The sequence below is a fragment of the Macrosteles quadrilineatus genome, unplaced genomic scaffold (genome assembly GCF_028750875.1).
Source record: "Macrosteles quadrilineatus isolate MER2022 unplaced genomic scaffold, UCM_ALF_1.0 Scaffold_1__1_contigs__length_201487025, whole genome shotgun sequence".
Taxonomy (NCBI): Eukaryota; Metazoa; Arthropoda; class Insecta; order Hemiptera; family Cicadellidae; genus Macrosteles; species Macrosteles quadrilineatus.
Genome location: NW_026542594.1, coordinates 189,665,080 through 189,685,087, shown reverse-complemented (window position 1 = coordinate 189,685,087; position 20,008 = coordinate 189,665,080). Strand labels below are relative to the sequence as shown.

General features: G+C 37.6%; 1 protein-coding gene across 2 annotated transcripts in view; it reads left to right on the top strand.

Annotated features, from left to right (window-relative positions):
* LOC128992507 (signal transducer and activator of transcription B-like) overlaps positions 1-16,961 on the top strand; it is a 45,287-nt gene extending 28,326 nt beyond the window's left edge. For both annotated transcript variants that reach the window (XM_054416125.1, XM_054416116.1), the window contains exons 9-18: positions 221-320; positions 5,818-5,910; positions 7,145-7,263; positions 7,972-8,119; positions 9,740-9,987; positions 12,804-12,891; positions 14,734-14,858; positions 15,312-15,468; positions 15,590-15,675; positions 16,161-16,961. In XM_054416125.1, coding sequence (XP_054272100.1) covers positions 221-320; positions 5,818-5,910; positions 7,145-7,263; positions 7,972-8,119; positions 9,740-9,987; positions 12,804-12,891; positions 14,734-14,858; positions 15,312-15,468; positions 15,590-15,675; positions 16,161-16,181 — 1,185 coding nt within the window. In that variant the 3' untranslated portion in view covers positions 16,182-16,961. The remainder of the gene's footprint in view (positions 1-220; positions 321-5,817; positions 5,911-7,144; positions 7,264-7,971; positions 8,120-9,739; positions 9,988-12,803; positions 12,892-14,733; positions 14,859-15,311; positions 15,469-15,589; positions 15,676-16,160) is intronic.
* Positions 16,962-20,008: the final 3,047 nt, after the last annotated feature.

The following is a 20,008-nucleotide window of genomic DNA, read 5'->3' as shown; positions in this document are numbered from 1 at the left end:
TTGTCTGCAAATTTTATTATGGTTTTGGTTTAGCGACGTAAAGCTAAATAAAAGTGGTTTAACTGGGTATGCTCCATGTTAAGCATATGGATGTTTGCTTTAGTTAATTTGTTTTAGACCTCTTTGTCCAGATTATGTTTACTGTTTCATTATTCATAGTCTTATTCTTTATGGAACAAGTCAATTTCACTCGAGGTCTACAATTCTATATTTGTTCCAGGGAAGAGAGAGTTGTAATCTAGAAGAGAAGGGAGTGGAAAATTTGGAAAATAATATAGATTGTGAAATTGGCTTTGAACTAGACCCAGACGATAATTCAGGTAATGTATAATTACCTGAATGGTTTTCCCCAAGTTGAAAGTTATATTTTTCTTATTTTTAGGTTCAATAGATAAAATCCTCTATATTATGTTAAGTAATTGAGTGACACATTTTTGAAATGCCAAATTATTGGGAGTATATGGACAAAATAGTTTGAAGTTCAATCACTCATTAACTACTGGTCAGATTGGGTTGAAATTTGGCATGATGATAGCTCTCATTCCCGATTATATAGACATATTATTATCTCAAAAATCCTTTCGGGCTCCGCCCCAGTGGCTCTAGAATTTTCCATGTTAACCTTATGAGTATTCATATTTAAAGGGAATTAAGGAATTGTGCCAGCTGTTCCAACTACACAAGTTTATTCTATGATATGCAATAGAATATCTTGACGCAGAGAGTGACATTGAAACCCGGCTCCAAGACATGGAAGCTACGATCAAGGCTATGCTGGACACCTTCCGGACCCAGAAAGCCGTAAATCAAGTGGTCAAAAACGGCATGGCCAAACTGGAGGATGACCTTGGCTTCGTTTTTGCCTGCCGGGTGGTGAGTAAGGCAGCCATGGAGAAGATTGCCGAGAAGGTTGTGTCTCTGTCTGACGAAAGAACACTGCCTTCTAAGAAACGTAAAAGGCCTTCCACATCGGACAGTCCTCAAAAAAGAGAAGAAGGCGTCCAAACCAAAAGGACCACGGTAAAGGCCAAGGCAACTCAGACTGATCTATTGTCTGCTGTGCCCAGATCCTTTTCGGACATAGCTGCAGCTCCTGCAAAGAGCCAACAACCACAGCTACCTACGACCCCCCTTCAGGGAAGTTCCCGAAAGGGGTCAGTCGTAGAGACACCTGGGGCTGCGTGGGAAAAACGTCGTTCCCGAAAGGAGAAGAGGCAGTTGAGGCGGGCGGAGGTCGCCTCTATAAAGAATGTGGCAGTGAAGGCACAGCTGACCGGCGTGGCCCAAACTGGGCCCGGCTCGGTCTCTGCTCCGAAAAAGTCCCGGCCAAAAAAGCCCAGGACGGAGGCAATCCTGGTCAAGCCCTCAGGGGGGAGATCTTTCGCCGAGGTCTTGGGTGCAATTAAGGCCAAGGCTAAGCCAGAGCAGACCGATACGGTTGTACGGTCGATTAGACGAACCCGGGACGGGGACGTTCTCCTTGAACTGGGTAAGTCGAAAGACAAAGCAGCCTTTACTGCCGAACTGAAGGCAGCTGTTGAAGGCCAGGGCACCGTCCGTGCTCTTGAACCAAAGACATCAGTCGAGGTTCGAGACATTGATTGTGTGTCGACGGAGGTTGATGTTGTTGAGGCCCTGAAGAAAGCTGTCCCCGAGCTTGGCGGGCAAACGGCTTTATTTAAGGTGTGGCTCACAAAACCGAACAGGAGTCAGCAGCGGATGGCGGTCGCCGAAATGGCAGACGCACATGCCACGAAAGTGCTGGGACTCCAGCATCTGAGAGTCGGCTGGGTCAACTGCAGGCTCAGACGGAGAGTGGAAGTGAAGAGGTGTTTTAAATGCCTCTGTTTCGGCCATTCCTCCCGAAACTGCAAGGGACCCGACCGAAGCAAGAACTGCCTTCGGTGCGGGGAGGTCGGTCACGTCCGTAAGGACTGCCAAGTCGAGTCCTGTTTCCTTTGCAAAGAAAATGGGCTCGCTGACAAACACTTGAAGCATATAGCTGGGTCTGGACAGTGTAGTGTATTCAAATCTGCACTACAGCAAGCGAAAGTCCTTTCACGAAGATAAGAATCCTTCAGTGCAATCTTGAGCGATCCAGGTCGGCTGACGCACTTCTATGTCAGCTTGCCCTAGAACACGATGTCGACGCGCTCTTAGTCAGCGAACAGTACCAGTACCGTGATAGGGACCCATCTTTTTGGTTCCCTGATAGTCTTGGTACTGCTGCATTCTGGGCGCGTAATGCAGCGAAAGTACAAGTAGGGGGTCACGCGAAGGGCCGAGGTTTCGTTTGGGTTCGGTGCCGGGATGTCACTTACTTTAGTGTCTACCTCACTCCCAACGAGGCCATCCGTGAATTTCGTGAGAAGATAGACCGCCTGGAAGAGAGCGTGCGCAATACCACAGGACACGTCGTCGTGGGTGGGGATTTTAATGCTAGGGCTGTCGAGTGGGGAATGACCCTCACCAATTCCCGGGGCAAGTACATTCTGGACTTTGCTGCCAGAGCCGGACTCGTTGTCGTCAACGAGGGAAACACGCCAACTTTCCGGCGCCCTGGGATGCGGGGAACGATCCCAGACATAACCCTTGCATCTGAGTCCCTTTTGCCAAGGATCAGAGCCTGGAGAGTTCTGGAGGATTACACGGGCAGTGACCACCAGTACATTATTTTTGATGTCCTGGATGGTCATCAGAGACAAGTAGCCGCGTTTCGTCAAGTGCCCGTTCGATGGAATATTAAAAAATTGGACGTGGCAAAATTCAATGAAGCCATCTTACGAGGAACACCGGTGGTTCCCCCCGCAACTAGTGTGGCTCATGCAGAGGTGTTAGTTACATCCATGATGGGACTAATCGTCTCCGCTTGCGATGAGTCTATGCCTCGCGGAAGATCCCGGTGCAATAAGCGACCTGTGTACTGGTGGACTGCCGAGATTGCGGAATTGCGTCGGTCAGCATTGAGAGCCAGAAGACTTGCTACCAGGGCCAGAGAACCTGTAGACAGACGTCGTAAGTCGGATGCTTACAGAGTGGCTAGGAGGTCTCTTCGTCGAGCCATCAACCGGAGTAAACGTAGTTGCTGGGAGACATTAAGGGACGATATCGATTCCAATCCGTGGGGCTTGGGTTACAAACTGGTAACCAAGAAACTTGGCACCCGCTCTCCACCTTCCGTCATGGATGGGGCCACTATGGAGAGGATAGTCGAGTCCCTTTTCCCGGCTCACACGTTGCGCCCACTGCGGGATTTCGGAAGGGTGGATGACGTACCACTTTTCAGTCTTGGAGAGGTGGAGGCGGCCGTCCTATCCCTGAAGAACAATAAGGCTCCTGGACCCGATGGGGTACCCGGCGAAGTTCTCAAAAAGGTTTTGACTATTAACCCCTTGATCCTTTTACGCATGTACAATGCCTGCCTAGTCGAAGGAGTTTTCCCTTCGTGCTGGAAAACAGCTAGGCTTGTGCTTGTTGGGAAGGGGAAGGGAGATCCAGACCTGCCATCCTCTTACAGACCTCTGTGTATGTTGGATACGGCTGGAAAAGTCCTCGAGAAGTTGATACGTTCCCGACTGAATTCAGCCGTAGTCGCTGCGGGGGACCTGTCCCCTCGGCAGTATGGATTTAGGATGGGGCGATCTACGGTTGACGCTGTTGAAGAGGTGAAGCAAGCCGTGATGAGAGCTGAGGATTTTAACCACTACTCTCGAAGGGTTGTGCTGCTCGTCACTCTCGATGTGCGAAACGCATTTAATTCGGCGAGGTGGTGCGATATGCTGGATGCTCTGGAGAACACCTTTCACGTCCCGGCATACCTCATGCGTATCATAGAGGATTATCTCCGGTTCCGCCTCCTCTTGTATGACACTACAGAGGGCCCACGGACGATGAGTGTCACTTCCGGTGCTGCCCAAGGTTCCATACTCGGCCCGGACCTCTGGAATGTCGCGTATGACAGCCTCCTGAGGTCTGAAATGCCTGAGGAAACTGTTTTGGTTGGGTACGCGGACGACGTTGCAGTTTTGATAGCTGCACGTAGCGTTGAGCTGGCTCAGCTAAAGCTGAACCGAGTTATGCGTACTATAAACGCATGGATGACAGACCACGGTCTCTCGCTTGCTTTGAGCAAAACTGAGATCGTGATATTAACAAAAAAACGGATTGACACCATCGTGCCGTTGAGGGTAGGGGCCGTTGAAGTCCAGACCGTTCGTTCTGCCAAGTACCTTGGGATTATGGTGGACAGCAAGCTTAGCTGGCGGGATCAGATTTTCCGTACGGCGGACAAGGCCGCTAGGGTGGTCTCCTCTCTTAGCCGGTTGATGGCCAATGTCGGAGGGCCTCGGTCCAGCCGTAGAAGGCTGTTAATGTCTTCTGTCCAGTCCGTACTCTTGTACGGTGCTGAGGTGTGGGCAGACGCTCTAAATAAGGAGGTATATAGGATGCGGCTTGCCCGAGTGCAGCGTCAGGCAGCACTAAGAGTTGCATCCGCCTACCGAACAGTGTCCGAACCCGCCGTCCTGGTGGTTGCTGGAGTCATCCCCGTCAAACTTTTGGCGGCGGAGAGAAAAGCAATTTATCAGCGCCGTGGGGAGGACCAGGCACGAACAGAGGAACGCACCCGCACCTACCAGCTGTGGCAAGAGAGCTGGGAACAGGAGACTCGGGGACGCTGGACCAGGCGACTGATAAAGCAAGTCCAACCTTGGGTTAATCGGCGGTGCGGAGAGGTGGACTTCTACCTCACCCAATTTCTGACGGGTCACGGCTTTTTCCGGTCATACCTGTTCAGGATGGGCAAAGCCGTGTCACCCGATTGCATATACTGCCCAGGCATTCCCGATGACGTGGAACATACATTTTTCCACTGCCAGCGTTGGGAAAGGCCCCGCCTGGAGGCTCAACAGTTAGTAGGACTGCTGTCGGTGGACACGGTCATACCGATGATGACGGAGGGTGAGGACAATTGGACCTGTGTGTCACATTACATCCAGGGTATTCTCCGCGCCAAGAAGCTCGACCTTGACCGGGATGCGGTGTAGGTCTTAAAGTATCCAAATGCCATAAACGGTGAGAGCCCTGAGGGCTTAGGTAACATGTTGGCCTGACTTGAAGTAATGTGACAAACAATTCCAGGTCTGTGTCCAACAGAGTAGAGGGGGTTTTTTAGTGAGTAGTCTGCGATAGATTCAGGAGTCTCACACTACAGGCTGGCTACCTGTGTGCGTAAAAGCATTTTCCCTCCTCTCCCTTAAAAAAAAAAAAAAAAAAAAAAGGTTATAAGGTTTCCCAACAGGGTGCAGCACTGTTAATTATTTTTACATTAATGACAACATCTTATTTGAACCAAGCGGCAACAAAGCAACAAAGCACTGAAAACTTTACTTTTCTCTATTGTTTAGGTGCAGTGATAGAACATTATGGCTATGGTAGATGTGCTACTGTAATAGTATACCGTAAATTATAGTAAACAAAATTTTCTTAAAACGTGTCCTCTCCCATTGCAAACGCAAAGCACTGTATAACTGCAATAAGCATACTGTACTTAAACACCAACCCTGTACGAAGGACGGGTACTCAGCTAGTGTTTAATATTTTTAAGGGGCTATAAAAGATAGACTAGTATTGTAGGCAATCAGAGCTAAAGCATATCTTAACAAAAATGTTCTGTTTCTTTGAATTCCAAAAGTACCACTGGTTTTTTGGAAGCACTGTAAATCTCACAAATCAAATAATTCCCTCGATTCCTTTATGTGTATCATTTTCCGTAATAGTTCTGTTTGATTTCAACCCATTTTTGTTGGTCTTTTTCAGATGAACAAAGGTGTGTAAGGCAGGTATTGGAGGTCTTGGATGACGACGAGGACGTCCCGAATAATGAGAGACCGGATCTTCAAGCTCCCATAAGTAAGTGCAAACAAATTTTTATTAGGCTGTACACTGGATCAACAATTGTCTTTAGATTAAACTCTCTGAAAATTACTTTGTAGGAACTCTCTCCAGACCTTTTAAGGCATCTTTCCTGAAAGAAAAAATTTAAAATATCACGTTACAAATTGTAAAACACAAAAGTTAACTGTACTCCCATCATTTGTTTTACAAACTGTTTTTTATTTGATAGCAACTTTTTTGGCTAAACGCAAAGACAATAATAAAAAATCGTCATCATTTGTTATGTTAACTGTTAAAATGGTGGCCCTTTATAACATTTATGGTTGAATACCATAATAACTACATTCCTTTAAAAAAAAAAAAAACTTATTGCAATAATTTCTTACTTGGACAATTCCATTAAAATTTTTCTAACAACGACACTAATATTAAAGTATTCTAATACTTAATACTGAATTTTAAAAATTTGTTCATTAACAAAGAAGGAAACTAATTTTTAATATACTTTTTACAAACATATTTGAGCTCATTGGTAGCTAACAATTGAAACACCGGATTGTGTTAGCTCATTAACAATGATGTTACCAATGTCATAATATTTGGCTCAATTGATTACTTAAATGTTTTGCCTTTTAACACATGTTCATTAATTCATCAATTGGTACTTGTATCTTCCTACTTTGAAATTGTTCACCAATGACCAACATGTGTTCGTTTTCTTTTGAAGTTTAAAATCTTGTGAAAATTTGCACACACTAGTAGTTCGGTATTAGCCATTGTCTTTTAACAAACAAATAAAGAAATCCTTTTATATCACAATCCGGCAACAAATTGGCATTCAAACACAATTAGCTGAATTTGACGTTATCTTCCAGTTGTAGCTCAAGAACATCTGAACCAAACTAAAAATCTAAATTCATGTTTTCGGCCCCTGGACTATATTGTTAACAGCTGTTGAGCAATACCATTTTTGGACTATTTGAGGTATGTAAAAAACCTATTATTGTCTTAACAATATAGTCCAGGGGCCGAAAACATGAGTTTAGATTTTTAGTTTGGTTCAGATGTTCTTGAGCTACAACTGGAAGATAACGTCAAATTCAACAGCTGTTGAGCAATACCATTTTTGGACTATTTGACTGAGGTATGTAAAAAACCTATTATTGTCCAAACTAAAAACATGAAAGGCGCATTTTAATATCAAAGCACTGTAAACATTTCCATGTGTTATACATAAACCGCTTTTCAGGCCCCGAGTTGATGCTAGAAGGTGAAACGGAAGAAGAATTTCTTCAAAGGCAAGAAGAGCAGTTGATTATTGAAGCAATGTTACTAAGTCAAATAGAGTTTGAAACAAAACAGAAAGAGGTAAATAGAATAATGTAGTAGTCTGACCTTTTTGTATCTAAAAATATTTTTTTGTTCATTCTTATTAGGTACCATCATTTCATTATAAATAATAGCCAACCATGTCTGTGGCAATTTTTTCATGACTAATTGTCAAGAAAACCTTCTCCAGTTATGATGAAATATAAATTCTAATTTGGCTCATTGACTCATGTGTGTAACCCGTCACTTCAATTTGTTGCGAGATAGCCGTTCTGCTAAGTGCTAATTGAAAGGTGTTAAAGTAGTTTGTCAAGTATAACTTGCAATCGCTTAAGTTGTGTTCTTCTAGTGGACAATGGTGGTATGGTAACTCAGTTGGCTACGGTGTTGCATTGACGTGTCCTGTTGAGGTGTTTGAAACCTTGTTTGTGCCTATATTGAACTCGGTAATAAATGGCTTAGCTGGAGTGGAGGGCGCCCGTCTTAAATAAACTGTCTCTAGCTTGGGTGTGAGTTGATACTTCATCTGCTATAGTATCATCTAAATGAATAATTAATCAATTTATTTCCCTTATCACAAAACATGTTACAATCATAAAAATTATTGAGAAATTTAAACTGGTCACTTTTTCAAGTAGTGTGACCGGTTGCAAAGTTAAACATGTATAATAAATAATAAAATACTTGATACTGGAATCGTTTATAATTGGATTGCACTTAGTTGTTATTTATTTTTGTTTGTTTCAGAAATTGCAAAAGAATTCAGCTCCAAGTACCCCTGGCCAGGGAATTAAAAAGGAAGAGAAAAGAGAATGCACCGGATGTATTAAAGTGAGAGAAGCCAGAGCCAAAGATCTCCAGACAATCGTATCAGAAGAGAAGATTCAGAATTTCGGTAAAAAATGTCCTTAATTTATTTTTTCAGTTAAAAAGTTGCAGTTTTGAAAACTACACACATTTTGTTAGTTGACGACAACACATTTTTGGTTTACAATCACCTTACATTTTTTCTTCTTGTTTAGGCCTACGCATTTTTACTTTTGAGTTTAAACATTTTTTTTTGCTGACTTAGTAAACCTCAATTCGACATATTAATTGGGAAGTTTTGATGTACCTGCTAATTACAGTAGTGCCTGGCTAATTCAAACCTAAATAGTTTAAAAAACCTCTATAATTAGAAATTGTTGTCTATTCCCCTCAGAAAACCTCTTAAATTAAAAAAATAATATTAGTTCCGCCCCGAGGGTAATAGATGTCCGGGGCGAGATTTAAATTTTCGCCTCGTCCCCAAAAAAGGTATTTGGGGGGTCAATAGACCCAACATCCTGTATATCGGTATAGAATGTTTTGCAAGTATTTATATAAACGTAACAACTACACTAAACTAAATTATTAAAATCATTGAACTTACGACTCACAACGTACATCACAAAACGAGTATATGATTTGACTAAGAGCTTGAGCTTTGAGGTTAGAAACAAACAAGTGTAGGTGGGGCATGTGGTGAATACGCAGTGTATCTCGGACTCGCAGTATTGCCAACAAGTCACATTCCAGACGTACAAGTAGTAATAGTAGTACGAGTTGTATATTAAATAACGGTATTTATTTTATGAATATAATGAAAGCTATAGATTGCCTTTTTTTAGAATAGTCATTGTCATTGATTACACGTTTACGAGTTTCCCGTGAAATATTCATTTGCGGTTTGTCGATAACGTTATTAATTTTTTTTACCTTCCAAAAGCAAAAAGGTCGTACCACTCGCCCCACCCTCGGGGCGGCCCTGAATAATATACCGATAATTCAAAGAGATTTTTACGCATATGCAGTCTCTACAATTAAAATTTCTATATACTCGAGCCTCTTCAATTCAAAATTTGTTCCGTAGTTAAACTGTTACCTCCAAAATTCAAATTCAACCTCTACAATTTGAACTGTGTTACCATAAGCCTCTATAGTTTGAATTCATGACAAAGAATACCTTGAAACATGATCTGACACTTTTATTGATGTTCCCACCGTGTGTTCATTAGTCTCTGTTCTCTCAAACTCTCTACAATTGCAACTGGGCCCTCCTTAAACATTTTATTAGTTCTGACTCCTACAAATTAAACTCTCTATAATATATTCCAAACTTCCCATGGTTCTCAATATATCGTCTTTCATCTGAAAGTAAGAGCATAGCTAAGAGTAGCTGAATGGTTATAGTGCTCACCCTACAATCAGATGGCTTCTAGTTCAAATGAAATTAGAAATTAGGTATCTTTCAGAACTAAACCCAGCTGTTCCTGATCATTGGGTTAAATAAGTAGTCTTGACCAATGAAGCAACTTATCTTAGTCAGTGACAAAGCTAATTAGATCATCTCTCTTTATTTTGTAGTTTACACTCTTCTTGCATTTATGTCCTTGAACATTTTAAATTGGACATTAATGTAATTTTTGCAGAAAAAGACTTCACTTGGACGATATTTGCAATAAAGATAAATAAATAATCATATCTGTTTTCCTAGGACCAGCAACGAGACAACCAGGAGCAGACACGACAAAGGGAGCAATTCCTAAAAATAAGGTTACAACATTTCCTAATGTAACCGAAAAGAATGAAAATGATACAAAAATACACAATGAAAATGAAAAGAGTGTGAATGATGGAGCTGTTCAAAACAGAGATTCTGTGCGGGAAGCTCACCGTCAGTTGAATATGAGTAAACTGCTGGACAAAATTGAGGAAAGCGCTTCCACAAATAATGTGTCTCAGGTAAAATTTATTTCATTTCGTGATTTTTTTTCTGAGCTTTTGTTAAATAATTTATTTGTCATTTGAAAAAATGTTTATTGACAAAGTAATGGCTGAACAGACCTCGTCAGACTATCCTTAAAGCGTTTAAATTAAGCTAGTAGAGCAGGCAGGTTACTTGCCTCTAATGTATTTCAAGTTACTTGAGGCAAGTAACCTGTCTGCAGATTAGCCTCATGTAAACACAGCTTAACAACTAGTATTGTTTAGAAAAACTTGCTACATGTGTTTTGACAGTTTTTATAACCCCGCCATCGTCAGGCTAACAAAAGGATCCAATTTCTTAGAGTGTTGTCGGAATAAGCTATACACATTTCTTTTTTTTCGATTCTGCTTCCAGTCCTGCCCTCAGCAATGTACAAGCGTGTAATTGATAGGCAATTGATAGGCCTATTGTTTTTGTGCTATGTGTTAAATGTGTATTGGCCTACTTATGCCGACAACACCTCAAGAAGTGGAGCCTGATGATGGCGAAGTTTCGTTGAAGAATGTCTGATGAGGTATATTTGGCTATCTTTTGTCATAAAACGCAATTCTAGTGCTACAAAAATTAATTTTACAATATATTATAATAAGTTTGCCTTCTTCTGGTGTAAAGGCCAAGTCACACTGAGTTTGCTACAGCAGCCATGCTATCAAATGTGCCAAGTCACACCGCACTACCACTAGTGTCCGCCATGCCCGCTTGCTGAGCGACTTTTTGAGACTACCGCGGCAGGAATTTTGTCTAGCGCATGTGCAAAGGTGCATCTCGAATGGCCAAGCTATTTTAAAGTTTCAAAGTACTGGAATACAGTTTGAAATTAAATTTAACATGTTTCTTTTGTTTGATGATGTATGTTGTTTTGTATTATCGCTTCACTACTTTGTTATCAGTTGCTTTCGTATTATGGTCATCACCAGAAACAAATAATGACTCTTTACCATTCTAAAATTATGTTCACGGCGTTCACGGTGAAAATTTAATGTTTCCTAAAAAATATTTTATTTTATATTGTCAACGTAAACGAACAATTTTTATTGTTTCATCAACTGTTATGCATGTTATTCCGTCATCAACCGAAACTGTACAATTAATATAAACTTGAACTTTTAATAGAAGGCTTAGCAAAAACAGTTACCATTAGTTTAAATTTTAGTGTGTTTTTATTTAAAAAGTAATTTGTCTTTGTACTGTAGCAAAAAACAACGTTCAAAACACTGAAAGCGGATAATTTATCTTTAACCATATTTAAAATGCTTTCACTACGAACATAAGGTCAAACTCTAAATTAAAAAAAAATAATTACAAAAATTTTTTTAATGTACACTAACAATTAAATAAACATTTAATTGCTTCTTAAACACTTAACTAATAAAAAAAAAAAATACCAGAAAATTTACATGGCATATTAAATAGGTAAGATGTATTTCTTATGTAAAAACAAATTGTAACGAAAACGCCCGCTGCGGACACGGTACTTTTGGCGTGAGATGGCTCGAGGTAAAACGTCCGTACGTGGTACTCCCGCAGCGGGAGCGGCAGATGTCGGTGTGGCATGTTCTTAAGCCACTGAATAAATAAGGAGTGATGGTTCTATGAATTGTTATGCATTCAAATTTTGTATTTTTCCTTTTTAGGAAGTACATTTGACGGTTAATAAATGAAGACCATACCGTATTAAATATTTAATCACCAAGTTATAAAATTGTTTTGATAAACCCTGAATAACCTAAGTAAGGGAGGCTGTTTTGGTTAACATATTTTTGGGTTAGATAGTTGTTAGAATTCAAACTCAAAGGTAATTTTGGTTTAACCCATTGGGGAAGGAATTAATGCGCTACCTGCAGCACCCTCTGGCGGCAATTAATTTTACCGAATTTGTAGACTTTTACTCTAACTGCAATAGAAAGAAAACCTTAGGTAATAAATTAATAATTCTTTCACCATTTTGTTCACAGTAAAATTGTCTACAGAAAAGTGGTAATTGAATAGTCAAAGTTCTAAACTAAAAAAAATATATATATAAAGATTATAAAAATAAAAATTTTAAAAACAATATTTTGAAAGTAAACTTGATATACAAATTCCAAGATTAATCCAGACACCAAATAACACTACTATTATAAAGTTCAATCGATTTCCTACGTAGAAAAATCAAAAGTTGTGTACTTTTATAAGTAATAACATTTTTTTAAATTGTTTGTTTACCTTACCGCAGCTGATTTTTAGTGATATGTGGTTTCTATGGCAACACAAAATTGTTTGTTATTCGCTAAAAAAAATTAGTAAAAACGCAAATCAAGAAGCAAGATATTTATAAACATTATAATAGTAAGAAGAAACAAAAAGGGCGAAAAATAATAATAACTAAATAACTAATGGCGCTGCCTAGCGGTGACACGAGCGGCACTCGTAAGTCGGCCGCCGGGCCTGCAGCGGCCGTACGAGTAACGCTCGTAAGTCGGCGCCAATGGGTTAAAATGGTCTACAACAGTAGGTTTTCAAAGTATTGTCATTGTAGAATCCACGTAAATTTTCAAAATTTTATCTTCACGCTTGCAGCAACAGTGAGTCAAGCTAAGCTAACCCCGCGCCATGGTCGACAGTTTGAGTTGCCTAGATAATCTTCAGATTGATTTAAATTTTAATTGTTTTTTGTTAACCCGAGTTTTAGTATTAAGTGATTTAACTTTTATAAAAAATTTTAATTGGACGGTTTAAATCACTTAAAAAAGTAGGCCTAAAATAGAGAACATATCGCATTGTTAAATATAATTTATTTATTGTTCAACAGGCAAATACTGTACCTCAACAAATACCTGGGGAGAGCTCAAAACCTTCTGGTGTAGAACCTGCAAGCTGTGTTTTGAGAAATAAAAATGGTAGGTAATTTAACATTTCTTACTCTTTTAGCAAATTGCCCATATAGGGAATAAGCTATTACCTTAGGTCTCATGGTACCTGGACCCGGGACCAATATCCTTTACTGTTTTGAGGTCCCCAGAGGCCAAAAACACCCTCCGTTCAAATTTATATTTATGTGTCCGTTAGCACGATAACTCGGACAAAAATTATCCGACTGATGAAATTTGGTACAAACCTTTAGAAACACGTAAATTTAAACAATTTTGCAAACCAGGATGACGGGACTATGGGAGCGGGTATTTATGGGGGGTCTATGGGGTAAAATGTGGGTATTTTCCCAATTTTTGGTCCTACAAACATAACATTTTTCAATTTCTTCCTTGAAACTATTTGTAGACCTTGGTGGGAGAAAAAAAATTAAAAAAGTGTAAATTTAATTATTTTAATATTCTGATTTAGAATAATAAATTAATCATTGTAGTTTCCTTGCTTATGGATATATTTTAATTAAATGTGGCAATTTTGTTTATTTCATACAAAGCTATCAACGACATATAAAAATAAACGGTATCAGCATTCTGACACGTACTTTCTCCCATTAGTTTGTCAACAACCTTTATCATGTGTAAGTGGTGAGAGTAAATGTACGGAAATGGGATTTGTACAGTTTTGTTCAGAATTTAAAGGACTATAACATACTAAATTTTTTTCAAAATCGTTCAGGCCATTTTTGGGAAAATTAGATTTTTCCGTTATTTTATGGGGTTTTTATGGGAAAATAACATAATTTACCATAACTTTTGAACCGTAATTTTTACAGAAATGGGATTTGTACCATTTTGTTCAGAATATAAAGGACTATAACATACTAAATGTTTATTAAAATCGTTCGGGCCATTTTTGAGAAAATCTGATTTTTCCTGTTTTTTATGGGTTTTTATGGAAAAATCCCCATTAAAAATAAAAATTTCTAGAAAATAAAAAAAACTATCAAAATTGTAAGGACCATAACATACTTAGTTAAATCAAAACAAGATTTTTTTCTAAAATCCTATTTTTCGTTATTTTATGGGGTTTTTATCTTATGGGTAAAAAACATAATTTACAATAACCTTTTTGTACTATTTTCTTCAGAATTTAAAGGGCTACAACATACTAAATGTTTATTAAAATCGATCGGGCCATTTTTGAGAAAATCTGATTTTTCCTGTTTTTTATGGGTTTTTATGGAAAAATCCCCATTAAAAATAAAAATTTCTAAAAAATAAAAAAAACTCCTGGAGATACCATGGATTAGAACCTACATACCAAATTTCATCGAAATCGGACCACAGGTGTATTCCCTAGCTCTGTACACATCCAGACACACACACACACACAGACATCACTTCGAAAACCACTTTTTTGGGTCCAGGGGGACCCAAAACGAATATATCCACTCTAAACTCAAACTCAAAAATGTTGACAAAAACAAAAAACAATACTTTCTCCATATACTATGGTATAGGGGGAGAAAGTAAAAATCAAACCTCATTACCTTCCCTGTAGCAGCAAACTTAAGTAGCCTACTCATTAAAACTTATGTTATTTTAATAGGAATTAAGTCTGACGCAATATTTGAGTGGAAATCTAGCCAGGTAAATGGAAATTCGCTTAGTCTGCAGGTTTGCTGTAATGTGGGTTTTGATGAGGCTTTGCAGGGAAAGTGAATGCCACAAATACTTTTTTCACATTTTGTAATTATTCTATTATTTTCTAAAATCTCCTTTTAGCCAATTTCCTTTTAAAACTAACTGATTAAATTTTGATAAGCCTATACATAGATTTTCGACTCAATTTACTAATATTGACTGTTTCAGGAGCTGTGTTAGTATTGCGTCCTACGCCGCAACAGCTCAACCAAGCTTTGGCTCAGAAACTTGAAGTGCAAGAGGAGATGGACAAGCAAGGTTCATCCATTCACTACAAACCAACACCTGAACAGGTAATTAATTACCTAAGAATGTTTGATAGGCTACTAAGAATTAATGTTTTTCCTTCTTTTTTTCTTATCGATAAGGTCAGTTAAGTAAGATTTTTTTGTGTATGCAATGTCGCAGAACATTTGTGTTCATCCAGTCATTTTTTAAACGTTTTAATGGTGATAATTTGGGAGTTTATGAAAACATTTGGGTTCAAGTACTTTTAATGTTCTGCTTTACATGCAATAAGTATCTGGTAAATCAGTCCTAGTGAGTAAAAAGGTACAGATCTAGCTCCATTCCACACTAACCTTGTCTTGATATTCAGATCAAAATACACAATTGTAACTGCCTTCTTAATGAGAACGAATGAAATTATTACCACTGATACCAGATTTTTGTATACCATTTAAGAACTACTTAATTTGACCAATTATTATCAAGCTTAACTTACAAGTCTGTGGTTTTATTTTCAGGTGCCACTTTATTACAACAACCGATTTGACATCAACCAACGTTGTGATGTTGCTAATCAAACTAGTGCTGTACCAAAGAATGATTCACGTTTAGCCGATGTGCCTGCGACTGTGAAATCTGCTGGTGCTCCGTCCAACGGAGAAAACATTAAGGAAGGTATTATCACTTAACATGTTATATGTGTAAAATGCAATTTCAGTTTGAAAAATATTGAAGTATATAGTCTTAAGATTTTATGTCGTAGAATAATGGTAGAATAATACTTTATTTTTTGCAGATACTCCTTATGATCATCAGGCCGAGTTGAGAGCTGCGAGACTGAGATTCCAAAAGAAGTACGAGGAAACCCTCAAGAAGTTACAGGTGAAATTAACGACTCCTGCTGTCATATCGGCTTGGAAGGAAAATAATTTTATATTTTTCAGATGAATTGGTTAACCTTGTTAGGTTTTAGGAATGTAGTAGGTCTATTTAAAGTTTAGCTGACTGTGCTTAGTTTTTAGGCCTGACCTTAACTTAACTTGGTCTTTAGAAGCTGACCTAAACTTAGTCTTTCTGCTTGACCCTACTTTAACTTCTAATTTGCCAAGTTTAGTTTTAGATGGTGTTAAGTGGAGCGAGTTCTGTAATACGGAGAAGGTTTTTATCCTGAAAAATCAATCCTTTTTGCCAGATAAGTGAACATACAGCTTAAGGTGAGTTATATCGTTAGGATACTAAACTGACCCATATTACCACAAAAACCAGTAGGTCCATAATGACATAAAGTAAGTCTTAAATTTACTTAATAAATATTGTTGATGTTGATGATTGTGTCTAATTTTTCTAATGATGAGTTTTTGTTTCAGGGAGAAAAAAATAACCAATAAAACTTAACCATGAGACTGATTTGAGTGCCTTTAAAAATAACATAGAATAAACGGGGAAAACAGGACCTGAAATATGACTTCCTGAAATTTAGACATCCTTAGTGTGGATACTTTTATGTATTTAAAAGGCAATAGGTTACATAAAGTTACACCAAATAAAGTTACATTTTCAAAGTGTTTTACGGAGAGAAGAATATTTTGTTTTCTTTATTTTTTGTTAGTTAGTTTTTATCATTATGATATCTGCATAAGGTGCTGTTTTTATATCTATCTATTATGTCTAGTCTTAATACCAACATACTTATAGTGCTTATGGTTTATTTTACTTTCACAGTGTTTTGAATAATATATTCTTAATGTCATTGTTATGAATAAATTGGAGTTTGGAAGTAAAACGTCATAGTTTGAACAATGGCAAATTATTGAAAGTGGCTTTAGAATAAATTAATAACAGTTTTTGTTGTTTGGCAAATTGGCATGTAAAATGCTACTATTGCTCAGTTCAATTTAATTAGCAACAAAATAACATTCCTTCTTAAAAGAAGAACTGTGAAATGTTTGTTGAGTCAAATAATGGCTTCCCTCGAAGATACATTAGACCTTTTGTGTGTTTTTCTCAAGTGCCATCATTTCAAGTCTATTAGATGATATGTTTTGATAGAAACATTATATTACATGATGAGCTGTCATTAACTCTGTAACTAGAAATTACTGACATTAACCTTCGCTTCTTAGTTTAATATGGTTTATTTTATATACAGGGTGTTTTTTTAAAAACTTGCATCTTTATTTATGTAAAAACCGCAATAGATAGAAATATGCAGTTTGCGGGAATCATCTATTAACGTAGGGGGACCAATTGTTTTGAATTCAACGTTACATCCACATTCCCCCCCTTTCCCCCCCTGCCCCCAACTTATTTTTTTAAAATAGCAAGGTACCCCTTGTGACATATCAAATAAAAGAGCATAAAAAAAGAAAATGTTTGATGAAAAAAAATTGAAAATCGGTTCATAAATTTGTGAGATATTCCCCCCCTCACCCCCCCGGAACTTAATTTTTTTTAATAGCAAAGTACCCCTTGTGACATATCAAATGAAAGAGCATGAAAAAAGAAAATCTTTGGTGAAAAAAAATTTAAAATCGGCTCATGAATTTGTGAGATAATCACCCCCCTTTTCCCCTACCCATAACTTGTTTTTTAATAGCAAGGTACCCGCCCTTGTGACATATCAAATGAAAAATAAATTTCGCCAAAATTTTTCTTTTTTCATGCTCTTTCATTTGATATGTCACAAGGGGTACTTTGCTATTAAAAAAAAATTAAGTTCCGGGGGGGTGAGGGGGGGAATATCTCACAAATTTATTAACCGATTTTCAATTTTTATTCATCAAACATTTTCTTTTTTCATGCTCTTTTATTTGATATGTCACAAGGGGTACCGTGCTATTTAAAAAAATTAAGTTGGGGGCAGGGGGGGAAAGGGGTGTAATGTGAATGTAACGTTGAATTCAAAACAATTGGTCCCCCTACGTCAATAGATGATTCCCGCAAACTGCATATTTCTATCTATTGCGGTTTTTACATAAATAAAGATGCAAGTTTTTAAAAAAACACCCTGTATGTGAACAGTATTTGTCAAGTTGTAATAAAAAAATTCTGCAAAAGGCTAAATTTTTGAGAAAAAAACTTCTAACCAGTAGTTTTAGTACAATATACTACTATTCTATTTTTAATGTGTTATTATGGCTGTGTGTCATAGACTTATTGTTAAAGCCATATATTATTGTTCCTATTACTAAAATTAATAAATGCATTTTGAAATATAGGGGATATTAATTATTCAATGCTACCTCTGTAAATAAATTCTGTAATAATTATTAGAGATGTAGCGATAACAAAATTTATAAATTCTCAATATTTTTAAACAATTTTACCAAGTTTTACTCAGTTATACTACATCAACCCCCTGTCTTGACGTCCTTACACGAAGCTATTTTTGAGGTGTGAGGTCTAATTGAAAAAAAATCAAAGTAGCAATGGGGAAGTATAACTAGCTAATTCAAATTTCAACCCCTCAAAACATATTAAATAAATATCATATCAAAGGTAAATGAAGATCTTAAAAACAAATATCAAAATGAAAATTTTGTGACTAGAGGTATGCTGGACTTAGATTTTTGATTGAACCCAGATTGAGGGAATACCGTGATAATCTCCAGCAGTCGTGTTGGCATCAGCGTCTTCCAAGGGGGTAAAACTCTGATCATCGCCATGGGTCACAGAAACATCATCATTTTCACAACCGTAAAGAAAATAGTGAACACCTCCCGCGGTTGTGTATACATCATCCTTGTTTCTCGCAATCGTGTAGACCACACTGTCTCCGGCGGTAACAGAAACGTTGTAGTTTTAATTGACTGAAATTGAAAAATTGTGCTTTTTGCGTCTGATACTTTTTTAATACACCTTGTATATTTACAAAAAATATTTACACACATTCGGACACATGGCAGAGCACTGGCTTTCGTCTTCAGTTTCATTTCTTGAACCGGAGGTGTTGGTGTTTAAAGCGTTAAACGATTGAAGGTAGTTTGAACTTAACTGGTTTATAGATGGGTGGGTGCCTTAATTTCTGCAGTTTTGACCGTTTGTTTTTGTGTTTCCAGTTTTGTCAGTTACAATGCCATAAATTAATTTATAAATTTTAGAGTTGGTGTAGTCTTTTTTTTTCTTGAGGAGGGCGTTTGATCCATTTGTAGTTACTAATTTAAATTTATGGTAGCTTTATTGTACTTTTGCTGATGGTTTTGGGTTTTGGAATCGTGAGGAAATCAGGTAAACTTATAGTTTGGGTTGGATTTTCATTCAGATGTTTGACTACCGTTGGTGTGGTGTTGTTATGATGGTTTGTATTATGTTCTCTAAATCGTTGAAAAAATATTCTGTTGGTGTAGCCAATGTATTGGTTGTTACATGGGGGTTAACAGGAGATTTTGTACACCTCTCCTATTTCAAACAGCCTGTCTTTTGTGTCATTAATTTTGTAATTTGGAATGGGTTAGTTTTTATTTCATTATGGACAGGTGTGTTTCAGGCTTTTTTTAAAACTTCTGATATTTTCGGTTGAATTGTCCATATAGTTGATAGTATCTTGTTGCAGCGATGTCTGTCTGGTTGTTATTATTGCTGTCTGTACTAGTTTTTTTTTTTCATTTTGTTTAACTTTCCGTTTCCGTTTCCAAAAACATAAAATTAACCGTCTTCCAGCTCAACAATAAAATCAACACCAACTAGACACCACTCATGAATTTTACCCCATATTAATCAATTCATGAGAAACACCAAACAAATGCAAAATAAAAAATAATAGAGAAAAATTCAAAACACAAAATTGCCACAATATGATACAATCTTTATTAAAAAAATACCGAAGTAGCCCACTAAAAATGAAGGAGAAGGTGGAACGACTTTTTTGTAACCTATCAGATAAACTTGTTTAATTTCCCAGTTTGTAAAGATTTTATTGGAGCTGGTTCATTGCTTGACTCCAAATAGATAATATTAGGCATTGGGCATTGGAATAGAACAATAAGCTAATAGGATAAAGTGTGTAGGCCTAGACAGTGGAAACCCTGTACCGAGCATCAGGTTCCCTGATTAATAATAAAAATTAATTAACAGTTAAATTACCAGGAGCTTTTTAAAAAATTATGCCAAAACGCTACAATTGATGGCCAGTAATTACAATAGTTTTTTAAACATAAATGAGGAGATTTCCGTCTCTATAAGAATAAATAAATTAGCCCATTTAATTTAAATTTTA